Source organism: Megascapheus bottae, chromosome 24 (assembly GCF_031878675.1).
Source record: "Megascapheus bottae isolate mThoBot1 chromosome 24, mThoBot2.hap1, whole genome shotgun sequence".
NCBI lineage: Eukaryota > Metazoa > Chordata > Mammalia > Rodentia > Geomyidae > Megascapheus > Megascapheus bottae.
In genome coordinates, this window is record NC_143532.1 from 8,970,077 (window position 1) to 8,988,861 (window position 18,785).

The 18,785-nt window shown below is 39.2% G+C and overlaps 1 protein-coding gene across 1 annotated transcript in view; it reads right to left on the reverse strand.

Moving 5' to 3' along the window:
* Positions 1 to 18,785, reverse strand: part of Phlpp2 (PH domain and leucine rich repeat protein phosphatase 2) — a 66,390-nt gene that overhangs the window by 8,776 nt on the left and 38,829 nt on the right. Inside the window, exons 8-17 of the mRNA XM_090357325.1 lie at positions 18,416 to 18,646; positions 15,083 to 15,285; positions 13,018 to 13,078; positions 11,736 to 11,831; positions 10,324 to 10,479; positions 6,277 to 6,477; positions 4,147 to 4,309; positions 3,377 to 3,507; positions 2,556 to 2,666; positions 1,601 to 1,795 (exon numbers count right to left, since the gene is read on the reverse strand). Coding sequence (XP_090213451.1) covers positions 1,601 to 1,795; positions 2,556 to 2,666; positions 3,377 to 3,507; positions 4,147 to 4,309; positions 6,277 to 6,477; positions 10,324 to 10,479; positions 11,736 to 11,831; positions 13,018 to 13,078; positions 15,083 to 15,285; positions 18,416 to 18,646 — 1,548 coding nt within the window. The remainder of the gene's footprint in view (positions 1 to 1,600; positions 1,796 to 2,555; positions 2,667 to 3,376; positions 3,508 to 4,146; positions 4,310 to 6,276; positions 6,478 to 10,323; positions 10,480 to 11,735; positions 11,832 to 13,017; positions 13,079 to 15,082; positions 15,286 to 18,415; positions 18,647 to 18,785) is intronic.

Genomic DNA, 18,785 nt, shown 5'->3' on the forward strand with positions numbered 1-18,785 from the left:
TTTAAGAATTATCTGACCATACATGGAAGAAAATACATACAGCAAATGCCACAGAACAATCTAGTTTCAAATTCTAGCCCTGCATTTACTGGCTGTAGATCATTAGCCTGTTATTTCTCTAAGAAAGTTTTCTGATCAAATATCTCTCTGTTTGGTCTATTTTGAATTTTTTTTTTTTTGCCAGTCCTGGGCTTGAGCTCAGGGCTTGAGCACTGTCCTTGTACTTTCTCAAGGCTAGAGCTCTACCTCTTGAGCCTCAGCACCACTTCTGGCTTTTTTCTATGTATGTGGTACTGAGGAATCGAACCCGGGTCTTCATGCATGCTAGGCAAGCACTTTAACCACTAGGCCAAACTCCCGGCCCTCTATTTTGAATTTACAGGATGAAAAATGTACAGTATTGTACCTGACTGGTTCTTGGAAGTACTTCAGAAACTGAGCTGCCTCTCCAAAACGCTTTATTCTATCAAGTCTCTAGCCAAAGTCTACTGAAACAAAGACTCTTTTCCCAACACCTTGCTTTGTTTTACTCATATATTTTAAGCCACCCACCTGATGTAGAAGATGTTCCATTAGCTACCAAGAGGTTTTTTTTTTTAATAATTTGTATTTGGGCTTTGCCCTAAAGTAGCTTAGATTGTTATAAGAAGATTAGTTTGTTAAAACCTCAATAGTAAGCATTCTGACCATATGGATCTGACTAGTGCTTGTTAACCTTTTGTCACTAATCTTTGGAGAATCATATGAATGCTTATTACATTCCTTCCCTAAATGTGCAAACACACATATTACAACCTATTACACATATTTCTGGGCTCCCAAGATTCATTGCCACCTTTGGGTTCAATAGAAAAGACAGGTGACTCCATGAATTGTTTTTTGGGAGGCTGTTTTTGTTTGTTTTTTTCCGGTTATGGGGCTTAAACCCAGGGCCAGGGCACTGTCCCTGAGCTCTTTTGCTCAAAGCTAGTGCTCTACCACTGTGAGCCACAGCTCTGCTTCTGGTTTTTGAGTAGTTAATTGGAGATGAGATTCTTATGGAACTTTTCTGACCGGGCTGCCTTTGAACTTCCATCCTCAGTATTTAAGGATTACAGGCATGAGCCCCTGGCGCCCAATATAAAATTGAGCTGTTTTTTGAAAGTATTCTTAGAGTCAGGGCCTTAGAGCAATACTTTTCCAAAAGTTCTTAAAAACAAACAAATGAAAAACACAGTTCTATCTACCTGTATAGAAAGAAAAAAGATGAAAGAAGGAACAGGATCACTTCTTGCCCACAGCCATAAACCACAGCCTCATACATAAACTTAGTTTTCAAAAAGTAGAGCTGAGTGTGGTGGCTCACGCTTGTAACCCTAGCTTCTCATGAGACTGAGGTCTGAGGATCTAGGTTCAAAGCCAGCCTGGGCACTAAAGAACCTGAGACTCTTATCTCCAATTAATCACTAGGAAATGGGAAGTGGGGCTATGGCTCAAGGGGTAGGGTGGTAGCCTTGAGCTGAAGAGTTCAGGGACAACACCCAGGCCCAGAGTTCAAGCCCCATGACTGACAAAAAAAAAAGTAGATCTGAGTTAGGGATGATTCAACCCATCTGCTCACCTGTGAGATACCAAGAAGGTATTGGCCATGAAAACTGTGTCATTTGTAGACTTTTGTACCTCTTCCAAAAGCACATCTGCCATTGTACACTGCAGCAGGCGAGGGAGCTCCTCATTGCGGTCTCCATCAAACATGCCATACACAGCTCCCACCCCCTCTGCAAAGTTATCCATAGCGAGGGCAGAAACACAGAGCCTCCAGAGAAAGACAAGAACATAATCATCAAAGAAAGATACTTGTTGAAGCATTCTTTCACCAGGTGTTAATAAAAGGTGACAAAGCAAAGTGGTAAATCTTAATCTATACAAGAAAAACATCCCTAGATAATGAAGCAGCATCTTAAAGAATTGACATCCTAAGGAAAGAATTTAACCATATTAATGGGTAATACTTATTAGCTTTGCAATGCTGTCAAATGCTGGTAAAATAAGATGTTTTCTTGTCATAATGATTAGGGACTAGTTTAGTCAATGATCAGCCAAAGACCAGCAGAACACGTCTGTGGTTGAAGCTAGGTTTACTACTTCCATCCAGAAAAACTGCACACATGGAACTCTGGAGTACACAGGGAAGTGAGTGCTGGGAAGAAACTATCATTTGACTTGGACTTTCATTGGAACACTGTCGAGAATGCCTTAGGAAGTGAAGAACTGTACCAGATTGATGACTGTCAGAAAGCAGGGCTGTTACACCAATGGGTCTCTCACTCAATCTAAATCTGACAGATGGTGGAGGAAAATTAGCAGGAAAAGGCCATAAGGAGATGTTTGGTGTTTTGGGGGTTGAATATTCCCTTTGCTTTTTATTTCTTTATCATGATTTCAGAGGTATCTTAACTGATGTTAACTTGCTATGATTTGTTTTTGTGTGATAAAACAACACAGTCTAAGCTGTGACTATAAGATGTCAGGGCCTGCCTTTCCTCTTTCTCACTTTACAGGATAAATACACTCACTTATTTCTCTGTCCTGCCATCTCAGCCAGTCCATGGCTCCAGAACGTTGAAGTAACTGTTGAATCTGTGGTTGGTAAAGGTTTCTGATCAATTTTCAGGGTTGTGATATGGCTGTGGGAGGTAAAAGAAGGGAAGATTAATAATGTTTCTCCACTCTCTCTTCTCCCCCACCCCAGTGTACCTTCTGTCAAAAACTATCCCAACTAAAACATGTTTTTATAAAATAATCTCTTGACAGACTAAGATTCATTTACAAGGAAATCAAAATAAAAGGGGTTGATTAGCTCCTGGCTAATCAGATACAGGGAAAGCAAAGAAAGGAATAAAAGATATAGGTGATTAATACTATCAAAATCAATACATGATGAAGACTTCTAAGTTTCAGACACTGTCTACTTAAAGTGTTAACAGTATAATGAAGTCTTGGAACAACGAGGCTGCGCTACTAATAATATCTAGACCAACCATGTAAAATTAGCAGACTATGGGGGGGGAGGGAAACGGGTACCAAGACATGTGAAAGGGTATCAATGTATGTGAATTAATGCACCTTCTATCTGGCAAATATCATGTAACCCTTTTACTAATTACAATAAAAAAAAAAGAAGAAAAAAAATTAGTGAAAAAGAAAAAAAAATAAATAAATAAAATTAGCAGACTAACAACTGGATAGAACACCCATTCATAACTGAATCAAAGAGACCCTAGGGACATTCTCTTCTTTTAATTAGTTGAGATCTCTACAGTCCTGAAGAAGACTCACAGTTGGCTGGGGGGCCTCAGAGCACACATGGATTCAATTTCTAGTTTTTCTTCCCTACCTAAACATGTCCAGTGTCTTGTGTTCCAGAACCAGATTTGTATTTCCAGTCAGGTCAAGGTCTTGTAAAGTAGCAGGCAGAACCTCTGGAATTAGTATTTCTGTTAAGTCATTGCAACTTAGGTCTACAAACTGAAAACAGAGAAATAAAAGAAAACATAGCATAGTTTATTCTCTACAACCAATCACTCAACCACTTAAGTAAATCCTTGAAGGAGACTTGAAATTTTTTCCCAGGAATGAATTCCATGTGCCCTGATCCTAAACTGAACATATTAGAAGAGTACAAATCTCTTCCTTATAGGAAGACTATCCTCTTCCTATAAGAAAAAGAATAGTCTCATCTACACTCCTTATGAGAGAGGCATGTTATAATCTTGTCATTTTCTCATAAAGACAGCATGCCAGTACATAAAAATCCATGGGTCTGAGGTTGGGTGGTATTCATCCCAGTAATCTGAGCTACTTCAGAGGCAGAAATCAGGAGAATCACAATTCAAAGTCAGCCCAGTAAAATGTAAGAATTCAACAAACAAGCTTGTAATTCCAGCTATATGGGAGGCACACAGGAAGTTCATAGTCCAAGATCAGGTCTAGAGAAAAAATAGGCAGCCCTATCCCAAAAGAATAACTCTAAGCATAAAATTGTTGGGAAGGTGGCTCTGTGAGGCCCTGTATTCAAGCCCCAATACCCTCTGCTCCCCTATCACACACACACACACACACACACACACACACACACACACACACACACACACACAAAATCAGTACCTGGATCAGAGGCAACTGCAGTATTTCTGGGAAAATACTGATGTTGTTGGAGTGTGCAACAAGGGTGTGTAGTCTTTTGCAATTTGCTATGGTTGTCGGAATGGTTTTAAGCTTGTTGCCACTTAGGTTCAGTTCTTCCAATTGCTCCAGTTTATTCAATTTGCTGAAAAAGAGCATTAGCCCAGTGAGTGCTATTTTACAGAAGCCACAGAGTACAGAAGGCCGAACTGGTCCACAGCACAGGAAATAACAGCTAGACAGTGACACAGTAATGTGACTGAGCTGCTAGACCTCAACTTCACCTGTCTCTCTGCGTGTTTCTGGCCACTACCCTTGCTTTCTATACAGCTTTGGACATAAACATCTTACTACCTGATTTTAGATATGGCTCAAAAAGCATTGACCTACTGTTCCAAGATTAGGCTAGGTCCTTGCTTTGTCAGTAACTAGCTGTCAAATGCTAGGTAAGCAAAGGTCAGTGGACCCTGACTCTCTCAGCCATAAAATGAGCAAGCTCATTTATGTATTAAATCATCACTAAGATTTGTTTCAGTTTTAAATTTCTACAGTTAAGCATAACAATTCATTTTCAGTAAGTGCGCATCTAGTTCTTATTGCACATACAGCACCATTTGGGGGGCCGTAACAAATGGGGGACCATACCAAATGGTTCTCATTTACTGGCTGAAAAAATTATCAAAACTTGGGCCAGAAGTTTGGCCTAGTGGTAGAGGGATTGCCTAGCATGCATGAAGACCTGGGTTCAATTCCTTGGTACCACATACATAGAAAAAACCTGGAAGTGGTGCTGAGGCTCAAGTGGTAGAGCTCTAGCCTTGAGAAAGTCCAAGGACAGTGCTTAGGCCCTGAGCTCAAGCCCAGGACTGGCAAAAAAAAAGATTATCAAAACATTAAACAATAACATGGAGAAAAATGTTGGGAAAAAAATCATACATAATAAGAATTACTATAATTTTGCTAAATTTCCTACCCAATTTCTTCAATGAATATTTGTCTTACATAAACTTTATATACTACTTTTCTCATTTCAAAAATAATTCATGTTCTTACAAAATTTATACTTTTAAAAACTAATCTTATAAAATTGGTAAAATATATATTCAGTGAAAGAACTGGAAACAAAATAAAATTCTTTTATGAAATACCAAAGATAATTTCTGAAGACATTTTGGCAAACCATGTTTCAAATTTTTAAAAAGTGATGACACTCGACTTCCAGCTTCTGGATCACAGTTATATGCAAGCCTGGGCTACACAGCTAGACCCCATCTCAAATCTCACCCCCCAAAATGATGCTATATTAAAGATAGAATGTCTTATAACTTACTTTAACTTATTAATGTATTTATACATAATGTACACATACTCAAGTTCCATCTCTTTTCCTATACTATCCCTGCCAGAATTCTTCTCACTGTTAAATAGAAATTCATATCTATATCTCAACTAGCTTCTGAGTACTCAAAATTGAGCTTGATTCTAAGAGAAATAAAAATCCTATCTTTAGAAATTCTTTAAATAGCCAGGTGCCCAGTTGCTCACGCCTCTAATCCTAGTTACTCAGAAGGATGAGATCTGTGGATCGTGGTTCAAAGCCAGCACACACATGAAAATGCCTGTGAGACTCTTAACCACCAGACACTGTGGCTCACGTAGTAGAGCGCTAGCCTTGAGCTGAAGAGCTCAGGAACAGCACTAGGGACAGAGTTCAAGCCCCACGAGGGATCAAAAAAAGAAAGAAAGAAAAAAGAAATGCTTTAAATTACTTCATAGGCCTGTACTTTTCCAGAAAACATTTTCAGAACATTTCAAATAATTAAAACTAAAAATTAAACACGTCTGAACCACACTTTCTCTGGTTACTGATGTTTAACCAAGCTGGGCATGCTAACAACACAAGTAATATCAGCACTAGAGAGGCTGGGGCAGAAGGATCACAAGGTCGCTGGGCTTCATAACAAAACACTGTTTCAAGAAAAAACATGAGATTTTTCCACTGGATTAGTGAAATCACAGCACCAGTAAGTCAGATGACATAAAGTATAATTTAGTCTGACAAATGCAAATGAACCTTATGTTCTCAAGTCATCACACTTTACATTCATTCACCTTGCAGGAAAGGTCTGTAGCTGGTTGTTTGCAAGGTGCAAGATTCGCAGGTGTGGGTGCCCAACCAGGACAGGAATGCACTGGTCTGTCAGGAGGTTGCTGGTCAGATACAGCAGCTGGAGCACACTCAGACTCTCCTCCCCGGCACACGCAGAAGGCAAAGACTCCAGATTATTTGCAGACGCATTCAAGTATCTGAGACTGAAAGAACACATAGATCATCAACTCATTTGTATTTATTTGTTACTTTCTTATGATGTAGACCCCAGGTTTCTGTCTGGAGAGTTGCCATTCTATGCTCACACACTCAAAAGAATAATTTTCTCCAGGTTGTTTTCTCTGAGTCTATCCACTGCCAGAAAGCATATAGGCATGTCTTCTTTTCGCAGTGGTTTTTCTCACTGACTGAATTCTAACCAGGCTTCATTTTTGCCATCTTTATTTTCACTGAAAGGTCTGTTGAGTACCACACTCATATCTCAACTAGCAAAAAGAAGCACAGGCCCTGAGTTCAAGCCCAGGACTGGCAAAAAGAAGAAGAAGAAGAAGAAGAAGAAGAAGAAGAAGAAGAAGAAGAAGAGGAGGAGGAGGAGGAGGAGGAGGAGGAGGAGGAGGAGGAGGAGGAGGAGGAGGAGGAGGAGGAGGAGGAGGAGGAAGGAAGAAGAAGAAGAAGAAGAAGAAGAAGAAGAAGAAGAAGAAGAAGAAGAAGAAGAAGAAAAAAAAGGCACTAGCTAGCCTAGGCATGGTGGCTCCAGCTTACTCAGGAGGCAGAGATCAGGGACTCACAGTTCAAGGCGACCCAAGGAAAAGTTATCAAGATCTCTCCTGAAAAATAAAGCCAAGCATGGTGATGCAGGGATGGCACCACAGTTGCACAGGAAATATAAATAGGAGAGTGCAGTCCAAGTTAGTTCAGGTAAAAATGTGAGACCTAATTTCAAAATTAGCTAAAGCAATAAACAGTGGGGCATGGCTCAAGTGGCAGAGTAGCAACCTGACAAGTAACTCCAGACAATCCAACCTCCCTGAAACAAAACAAGGGCTGGGGTATAACTCCATGTTAGATGGCTTACCTAACATGCAGAGGCCCCAAGTTCCAGCCTCAATACCAAAGAAAGAAAAAAAAAGAAGAGGAAAAGAAAGAGAAGAAAAGAAGAGGAAAAAAGAACAGAATAGAAAAGAAAAAAGAAAATTTCTAGTTTATCAGCATGATTATTTAATAATAATGGATTTCCAAATGGACACGATCATGGAAATTATACTGAATCATTATCTAATTATATCTTTAAGGTACATTCCTAGAAACAGAATTTATGGGATCAAAGAATATATGCTTTTTGGTTTTTGCCAGTCCTGGGCCTGGGCACTGTCCCTGAGCTTTCTCAAGGCTAGCATTCTACTATTTGAGCCACAGTACCACTTCTGGCTTTTTCTGTGTTTGTGGTACCAAGGAATCGAACCCAGAGCTTCATGCATGCGAGGCAAGCAATCTGCCACTAAACCATATTCCTAACTAATCAGGAGGCTGAGATCTTAGAATCATGGTTCAAAGCTAGCCAGGGCAGTAAAGTCCATGAGACTCTTATCTCCAACACCACCAGAAAACCAGGAGTGGTGCCGTGGCTCAAGGAACAGGGCAGTAATCTTAAGCTGAAGAACTCAGGGACAGTTCCCAGGCCTAGAATTTAAGTCCCATGATTGACCAAAAAAAAAAAATTGGATTTACTGTTTGTCAATCTAAGAAGTAAAATATGACTATGATTTTAAAAGCTGCCAAGAATGTTGGGTACATATAGATTATTCTCATTAAAAGGAACCTTATACTATTAAATTTGTGTGTTTTCATGGTGTATGATTCACATTCCTAGTTAACTTTGCTATTATTGTAGGTAAGGTGTGTCTGTCTACCTTTGCTCTAAAACTGCTCTATACAAAGTTAGTATTAAATTAGTTGACAATACAAGGCTCTAGTGGCTCACACCTGTAATCCTAACTATTCAGGAAGCTAAAATGTGAGAACTTAGGTTTGAAGCCAGTTAGGTAAAAAAGTCCACGAGAGGGCCAGGAGTTTGGCCTAGTGGTTAAAGTGCTTGCCTAGCATGCATGAGGACCTGGGTTCGATTCCTCGGTACCACATATAGAAAAAAGCCGGAAGTGGTGCTGAGGCTCAAGTGATAGAGCTCTAGCCTTGAGAAAGTCCAAGGACAGTGCTCAGGCCCTGAGCTCAAGCCCAGGACTGGCAAAAAAAAAGTCCATGAGATTCCTATCTCCAATAAACTACCCAAAAAAGCCAGAAGTGAAACAATGGCCCAAGTGGTAGAGTGCTAGTCTTGAGCAAAAAAACCCTCAAGGACAGCACCCAGGCCAGGCCTTGAGTTCAAGTCCCAGGACAAGCACCAAAAAAAAAAAAAAAAAAGTTGACAATTTGCTTCAATTAAGTAATTTCTGTAACTATACATTTTAAGGTAAAGTTGTAAGCCAAATTTGGTTCAGAATGTCATTAGCACTAAATGCAGTTAGATATTGCTAACAAATACATAAAAAAGTCATTAATCTAAACTGCAATACCAGCAAACAAGAAAAAAAGGATATTTCCTTCAAACATTATTTTTTAGAATTTCCAAAGATTTTTAATAAATATTTAATCAAATGCAGAAATTGAGGATAAGTTGTAGAACAGAGAACAAGGCACTTGTAGGCTAAATGCTTTTTGTATTTCCTGCATCCCTATATTAAATTGTTACTGATTATCTCTGCTTTCTTTATTTCTAAACTTATGATATTGCCTTCTCTATATTGTAGAATATTATTATTAAAAACTAGTTTATGGCTGGATGCAGTGGCTCATGCCTGCAATCCTAGCTACTCAGGAGGCTGAGATCTGAGGATCAAGGTTCAAAGCCAACCAGGGCGCTAAAATCTGTGAAACTCTTATCTCCAGTTAACCACTAGAAAACTGAAAGTGGCATTGTGGCTCAAGGGGTAGGGTGGTAGCCTTGAGCTGAGGATCTCAGGACCAACACCCAGGCCCAGGAATAAGGTGGTAGCCTTGAGCTGAAGAGCTAAGGGACAACACCCAGGCCCATAGTTCAAGCCCCACAACCAACAACAACAACAACAAAAAAACCCTAGTTTATGTTATAGAACTAAAGGTAATAACAAAAATAAAAAATAAAAGGCCAGGAATTTGACCTAGGGGTAGAGTGCTTGCCTAGCATGCACGAAGACCTAGGTTCAATTCCTCCTATACATACATAGAAAAAGCCAGAAGTGGTGCTGTGGCTCAAGTGGTAGGGCTCTATCCTTGAGAAAGCACAAGGACAGTGCTTAGGCCCTGACCTCAAGCCCAGGACTGGAAAAAACAAAACAAAACAAAACAAAAGTTCAACAGTGCCTGAATTTAATCACCAGCAAACACACACACACACACACACACACACACACACACACACACACACACACACACACATACACTACATAGGTTTCCTTTAAAGGAGACATATACATTAGGTAAACCTGATTACAGGTTTTTCAATAGGAAGACATACCATCTACTAGTAAATTTAAAATGAGATGGCAACTAATGGGTTTTGGAATTATTTTTACCCTTTAATGCAGTTTTCAAAGTAGGTAGCAAGAAAAAAAGAAAAAAGAAACCGAAAACAAACAATGTAACTCAAAGATAATCTGGTAAAGCTGGAATTAAATTGAATTTAGTGATAAATCCTTCCCTCCCTAATGCAAAACTGAAACTGTTCCAGGGAATGTCACAATAAGCATTACAACTGTATTCATTTTCTGAGTTGAAAATCTTCCTGACCTGTTTGAAACTTTTTATAGCACAAAAACTTTAGGAACTTGATAGTTATTTCAACTTTAAAGACCTCATGAAACATGGCCATATTTTTTTCATAAAAATTCTAAGTCTCCACCCAGCATCATGTGGACTCTGTAAACAGAGTTCCAAAGATCACTCCAGTGACAAGTCAATGCAGTTTGCTTACCCAGTGATTCTACTCTTGGGAGAAAAGAACATCTCGTACTCACTTTAAGGCCTTGGAGAAGAGAGTATCTGGCAGCCTGGAGAGAAGGTTATGCTGGACATCCAGCACCTCCAGGGGGATGTGCTCTACCAGGGCGGGAAGAACTTGGATATGATTGTGGCCCACCATCAGTTTCCTAAGACTCAAGCTACTCAGGATTCTAGGGAGACAGTACAAAAAACAAAAACAAAAAACTTACTTAAATCTTCTAAATCTGATCTAGGCTGTTTAGCTAAAACCAGTCAACTAATAGAAGAATCATTGTTTCTAGATCATAGGATCATTGACAAGTGCCTGAACTGAGCCAGGAAAGCGGTCACCATCCACCAGAAAATCATGAACGTACTTCTGAGAAAAGGTGATGTCATGGACACAAGCAGCACAGAAGATGCAAACTAAAGCAATTTCTACAGCCATTTGGATTTTTAGGCCTAGACAGGAATGAAATCTACAGAACAGTTACTAATAATATTAAACTCCATACAGAAGAGAAATAATTTCATGTAAAAATAATTTATTGTAATAAAAGCTTCATTACAATAAAAACTATTTACTGAATGCTTAAAATGTGCTAGCCTATTTAATGATGAACTTCAGAAAGATTAAGTGACTTTGATTTGCCAAAGGTCTCACATTGAATAGTAATGATACAATTTGTGTTTGAATTAAGATTAACACCAGACTTTGTTATTAAACTTAATGGTCCACAAAGCCTCTAGACCAATTTTCAAGAGTCCATAATCACATATTTTACGTATTAATCGGCATTTTTGAGTACAGAATACTCCACTCTAACCCACCAAGCACCATTCTCCCTGTCCTCTGAGAGAAATCCTTCCATATGGTAAAGATCAATCCAAATGCCATCTCCTTTATGAAGCATTCTCTAATTATTTAAAGCTCCTCTAAATTTCCAAAACAATTTATACAGTGCTGTGATTAAGAGCTGAAGCTCTACAGCAAGAATGACTACATCCAAATGCCACTTCCTATCTCTGACAGGGTAAGTGACACCTTGGACATATTACCTAACTATACTTCATTTCCTCTTTCCTAAACTGAGGAGGACAGCATCTACATATTAAGGTTTTTAAAGAATTAGGTACAATCATAAAATGAAGTTATTTGGACATTATAATTCATTCTATAAAAGTAACCATTATTATCATATCACCATTCATGCTGCAACTTCTGGTACATTTTATCAGTTATTATCAGTGTACATGACACACTACCTTCCTCCAAGTTTCTTTTAGGCCAAGACAATGCATTAGCCATCACTACAATCCTTATGGCACCTTACTCTGTCTTACACTCAGAAGGAATTCAATATTCACTACAAAAATAAAAGGAACACAAATCTAGGAAGGCAAATACACACATATGTATGCAATATATGCACTCACACACACATACCTCATAGGAACCTCTGTGAGAAGATTAAAACTCACATCTAGTATTTCTAGCTTCTTCGCTTCACAGGCCCAGTCAGGGACACACTCTAGCAGGTTTCTGCAGATAAGTAGTAAGCAAAAAGCATGATTTAAGGTGACAGATTATTATGGTTTGGGTCATAAGTGTCCCTAGGACCAGAAACTGAAGACCTGATCACCAGCCTGTGGTGGAATTTTTAGGAGGTAGAGCTAAGGGAAAGAAGTCAGCTCACTGGGATGTGCCCTTGAGAGGGATACTGGGAACATAACTCTTCCTTCTCTCTTTGCTGGCGTGAGGTTGCGTAGTTTTGATGTGTGTTGCTGCCACAATGATGTGTCTAGTCACAGGCTCAAGGTAACAAAGCCAAGAAACCAGACTTCAATACCTAAAGCCATGAGCCAAAGCTGGATGCTGGTGGCTCACACTTGTAATCCTAGCTACTCAGGAGGCTGATGTCTGAGGATCGTGGTTTGAAACCAGCTGAAGCAGGAAAGGCACAAAACCCTTATCTCCAATTAACCACCTGACAACTGGAAGTGGGGCTGTGACTCAAACTGGTAGAGCACTAGCCTTGAGCTTTTTAAAAAAGTTCATGGCCAGCATTCAAGCCCTGAGTTCAAGTTCTACAACCAAAACAAACAAACAAAAAACCCCATGAGCCAAAATAAACTAATCCTTCTCTGGAGTACTTACCTCAGGCAAGAGGAACCCATTTCACTAGCATACAATGAACACATTAGCCTGTAAGCCCTTCGGAGCAGGGACACTATTTCAAGGCATCCTCTGGTACATTATCTAGAATACAGTTAGTATCTGAGAATGCTTAAATACTAAATTAGAAGGTGAAAGCCAAGCCCAGTGGCTCAAGACTGTAACATGAGTCACAAGAGTATTGAAGAAAAAAATTTTATAGACTACAACTAAATGTAAAGCTACAACCTAACGCTAAAGAATATCTGATCCTACTAGGTAAAAAGAGAATCACTGCCATAAAGGTAATAAGCTTTTTTTGTCTAACCTCCTAGATCCACAGTCCTTAAGAAGAAACAATTTATAGATACCTTTCAATTTCTAGAAGGTCCCTCATGTAACTACATGCTATACTATCAGACTCACTTGACTCCTATTCATTCTTTTGCCTTTTTCTAGGTTAGCCAAATACTTCAGTATGTTTAGATTTATTGTAACACAAAACTGCCAAAGAATCCACCACATGGGTCTTAAATACTAGACTCAAACAAACACACTTTCATGAGACACTCACCTGGAGAGTTCCAGGGAAGTGAGTGCATTGGGCACTGGGTAGATATTCACAGCTGTCAGTCCTATTTTAAAAAAACAACAACAAAACACCATGTTAGCAACATTCTTTGAAGAAAGCAAGTGAGCTACCAGTAAACAAAGCAAAAGTAGCTTAATGAAATATCAGAAAAACTTTGATATTCTTCTTACTGAGATGTCTAAAAACAGAAACTATTGAGCAACTCATTTTGGCTACTGCCTTATTCTAACTTGTCTTGGAAAACAGATACAATTACTAATTGTGTGCTCTGCGGGATTTATACTAGATCAACTAGTTGTTAAACACTAACAGTAACTACTCAGTATTTTATCTTGAAAAAAATACTTGAATTTTTTTTTTTTTGGTCTGTCGTGGGGCATGAACTCAGGGCCTGGGCATTGTCCCTGAGCTCTTCAGCTCATGGCTCCCACTCTGCCACTTGAGCCACAGTGCCACTTCTGGTTTTCTGGTGGTTAATTGGATAAGAATCTCAGGTACTTTCATGCCAGGGCTGGCTTTGAACCACAATGCTCAGATCTCAAGCCACTTGAGTGGCTAGAATTATAGGCATGAGCCACCAGTGCCCAGCTTATTACCTGGATTTTTGCTAGTAATATTCTAACTTTTAACTAAAGTCTAATATAAATACTAAAGCAATCTTTTTTGTTTGCCAGTCCTGGGGCCTAAGCACTGTCCTTGGGCTTTCTAAAGGCCTAGTGCTCTACTACTTGGGCCACAGCACCACTTTTGGCTTTTTCTATGTATGTGGTACCAAGGAATAGAACCCATGACTTCGTGCATAATAAGCAAGCACTCTTACCACTAGGCAAAACTCCCAGTCCAAATCTATTAGACTTTTATTTTGCCAGTCCCAGGACTTGAACTCAGGGCCTGAGCATTGTCCTTGGGCTTTCTCAAGGCTAGTGCTCTACCATTTGAGCCACAGCACCACGTCCAACTTTTTCTATGTAGTGGGACCAAGGAATTAAATCTGGATCTTCATGCATGCTAGGCAAGCACTCTACCACTCCTGGCCCTCAAAGCAATCTAAAATATATATATATCAGTAAGTTTTCATAAGCAGAATATGCCAGTGGAACCAATACCCAGATCAGGAAACAGATGACTCCCAGTTTTTGGTGACACTTGGATATGAACTCAAGACTTTGTGTTTGTTAGATAGGCATATTACCACTTGAGCCATGCCTCCAGACTTTATTTTGCTTTCAATTATATTTCACATAGGGTCATATCTTCAAACTGAGATCTTCCAATATATGTCTCCTAGTATCGCAGATACATACTACTATGTTCAGCTTGTAGACTGCGGTAAGTTCTTACTAAAGGCGAGCCTCAAACTTATCTCTTGATCTCTGCCTCAATAGTAGCTGGAATTACATGTATGAATTAACAAGCTCAGCCTCAGAATTTCCACATCACAAAAATTTTTTTTTAAATTTTTTTTCAGTCGTGGGACTTGAATTCTGGGCCTGGGTGCTGTCCTTGAGCTCTTTAGCCCAAGGCTACCACCCTACCCCTTGAGCCACAGCACCACTTCTGGTTTTCTGGTGGTTACTTGGAGATAGCGTCTCACAGACATTTTTAAGTGCTTGGTCTGGCTTTGAACTGTGATCTTCATATCTCAGCCTCCTAAGTACAGGATTACAGGTGTAAGCCATCACACCCAGCTATTTTTAAAAAATTTTTAACCTACAAAAAATGTAAAAAGCATTCTTTATAGACCATACCAAAAAAAGATGGTAAATTAGATTTAATTCCTTAGCAGTAGTTTGCCAATCCCTATTATCAATACTGTCTGAACATGAAAGTCTACCCACTCAAATGTCTTTTAATATGTTCATTTAGTGAATCTCAAAGTATCTTGCCAAGTCTTTTTGTGCATATCTCAAGTAAAAAGATAAAGCTAAGCTTCCATTAGCCAAAAAACTTGTGAAGAATAGGCAAGAAGGACCTGTATGCCACTGTTCTCAGAAGACTCACACTAAAATTGAAAAAGAAGTGAGAAGAGGTTGGATAGGGAGCTCACTGTTTGAGTTGGCATAGAGAGTTCGGAGAGAGAAGCCACTGAGTGTCAGCTCCCTCAGCTGATTCCGCTCACAATGAAGCAATTCCAAACTACATAAGGAGCTAAGATCCAAGTCAGTCAGCTGATTGTCCCGCAAATCCATGTGGGTGATGTGTTTATTTCCCTCCAGGTTTTCAGTAATTGTAGATTTCAGACAGTTCATCCTTAATATTCAAAAATAAGAAAATAATTAGAAAAAATTCTATTAAGTGTAAATATTAAAAAACAGAAAAAGTATGACACTTTTTGTAGTGGAGAAATTTTAATTTTCAAAACAGATAATGGGGGGCCGGGAGTTTGGCTTAGTGGTAGAGTGCTTGCCTAGCATGCACGAAGACCCGGGTTTGATTCCTTGGTACCACATACATAGAAAAAAGCTGAAAATGATGCTGAGGCTCAAGTGATAGAGCTCTAGCCTTGAGAAAGTCCAAGGATACTGCTCAGGCCCTGATCTCAAGCCCAGGACTGGCAAAAAAACAAAAAACAAAACAGATAATGTGTAGAACATTCATGTTCATAACATGAGACAGTTGCAAATGACATAGAAAGTACAGAGGATGAAAATAAGATCAATCTGATTCTTTTTCTTGAATTTTCTTTGTATTTCTTTTTTTTTTTTTTTTTTTTTTTTTTTTTTGCAATCCTGGGCTTGAGCTCAGGGCCTGAGTCCTTGGACTGTCTCAAGGCTAGAGCTCTATCACTTGAGCCTCAGCATCATCTCCAGCTTTTTTTCTATGTATGTGGTACTGAGGAATCGAACCTGGGTCTTCGTGCATGCTAGGCAAGCACTCTACCACTAGACGAAACTCTCAGCCTTTTTTTTTTTTTGGAGGATTGTGGGACTTGAACTCTGGGCCTTGGTATTATCCCTAAGCTCTTCAGCTCAAAAATACCACTTTACCCCTTGAGCCACAGCTCCACTTCCCATTTTCTGGTGGTTAATTGGAGATAAGAGTATGACATGGTTTGTTTTTTGTTTTTGTTTTTGTTTTTTTACTGAAAACAACTTGGGATTTTCATGACTTGCCTCAATTTTCAAGGTATCACAGAAATGACCACAGATTATTTATAAGCAAAGAATTCAAAAGGCAGCTGGGCCAATCCAGACAAGCAAACACACAAATTCTATAAAAAGTTAAGGGAAGGGCTAGGAGCGTAGCATAGTTGATAGAGTGCTTGCTTAGCATCCACGAAGCCCTGGGTTCAGTTCCCTGGTACCACATCCATGGAAAAAAATAGAAGTGGTGCTATGGCTCAAGTGGCAAAGTGCTAGCCTTGAGAAAAGTGTTCAAGGATAGTGCCCAAGGCCTGAGTTCAAGCCCAGGATTGGCAAAAAAAAAAAATCAGGGGGAACAAATGAGGGCAGTATATTCACAGACAGGCTAACACTCCCACCTAAATAGCAGTAAGGGTAGGTGGGAGCAAAGGACTAAATGCACACACTTTTGCATAGGTGAGAAATTAAGCAGCTACTGCTCTTTCCATCATTGTGCCTGCTCTGTCTCTAGTGCTAAGATTCATCTGACATTAATGGAGAAAATAATCTATACATACATGAGACATTTCAAAGGCAAACTCCAGAATATGAATTCTTAGTTTTAACTATATACCTCATGTGTGTCTGTCTTCTTTTTCCTGTATTTCAATAAATCTTTTACTATTTCTTTTACAAGGGCTATTGATGGTTTGGGGCAAGTGATAGACCATCCAGTAGGTATTTGTGGGTTGTAGGAAAATACTGTGAGTAGAAAATGGAATCTGAGAAATGTGCAGTAGCTCAAATGGTAGAACACTAGCCTTGAGCTGAAGAGCTCAGGGACAGCACTCAGGCCAACAATGACAAAAAAAAAATCTGCTAGGCACTGGTGCTCACACCTGTAATCCTAGTTACTCAGGAGGCTGAGACCTGAGGCTCACAGTTCAAAGCCAGGCTAGGCAGGAAAATCTGTGAGCCTTCTATGAACTCCTCAGAAAAAGACAGAAGTGGTGCTGTGGCTCAAGTGGTAGAGCACTAGCCTTGAGCAAAAAGAAGTTCAGGGACAGAGCTCAGTCCCTGAGTTCATGTCCTAGGACCAGCATACATACATACATACACACACACACACACACACACACACACACACACACACACACACACACACACACGAAGGAAAAGAAAATCCTTTTTAAACATTCTTAGTAGTAAATCTTGAACATTTCAATTACAACACAATGTTATTCAAGAAGAAACACAGTGACTCAACAGAAAAATGGTCAAGTTTATGGTTAAGAACTACTACAAACTAATAATTTTATATATATATATATGATAATGCTCTACCACTTCTATGTATAAGGTATTTATATAGAGAGCTCTACCACTTATATATATGATATATATAATATTATTATATATAGGGCCAGGAGTTTGGCCTAGTGGTTAAAGTGCTTGCCTAGCATGCATGAAGACCCGGGTTCGATTCCTCGGTACCACATACATAGAAAAAAGCCAGAAGTGGTGCTGAGGCTCAAGTGGTAGAGCTCTAGCCTTGAGAAAGTCCAAGGACAGTGCTTAAGCCCTGAGCTCAAGCCCAGGACTGGCAAAAAAAAAATATTATATATATTTAAAACAAAATGGTCAACTTCACTCATAGCCAAATACATACTAAGACAATGATATATACTATTTTCTTTTTGTCAGTTCTAGGGCTTGAACTCAGGGCCTGAGCTTTTGTGCTCAAAAGAGCTCTGCTACCTTGAGCAACAGTACCATTTCTGCTTTTCTAATGGTTAACTGGAGATAAGAGTCTCACAGACTTTCCTGTCTGGGGCTGGCTTTGAACTGGATCCACAGATCTCAGCCTCTTGAGTAGCTAGAATTATAGATGTGAGCCATCAGGATGGCTGATAACAATTGAAAAACAGTATGTGAGGAAATGGGAATTCTCATAAAATGTTGCCTTAAGGAAAAATCAGAATAATCTTCAACAAAGGGAATTTAATATTCTCTATTATGTGATAAAAATTACTTGATCCTTAATGTTAATGAGTGATAAATGCAGTTTTACAGCTTTGAAAATATTTCAAACACCTGGAGGTATAGCTCAATGGTAGAGATCTGCCTAATAAGTACAAGGCCATGGGTTCAAACCCAGTACTGCCAATAAATAAAAAAATAAAAGAAAATAATTTTTAAAAGAAAATAGTTCCACATTGTTGTAAAATCCTAATGTTTTAAAGAAGTATTTGTAAAGAAAAGGCTTTCATAGCTCACTGAAGTCCAGGCAAAGGAAGCTCTGATAATAAACAACTCACCTTAAATCCACGTGTTTGATATGGCTCATCCTGGTCAGCACTCCTAAGTTCAAGACTTCCAGGCAATTTCCTGCCAGAATTATTTTATCTAACATCGTGAGTTTCTCATAAATCTCAGGAATTTGATTAAAGTTATTGAAGGAAATTCCCAGGGAGGAAAGCTGTTGTAGATTTCCCAGTTCTTCAGGCAAAGTAGTCAGAAAGTTGCCATCAAGACAGAGTGTTTGAAGACTGGGGGACAGAGAACCAAAACAAGTGTATGTTACTAAAGACTTCATTCAAATACATACAACTAGAGTTACAGATCCTGGTATTTGTCACTAATTTATTACCAACCCAACAGTGGCAAAACATCCTAACTCTGGACCCA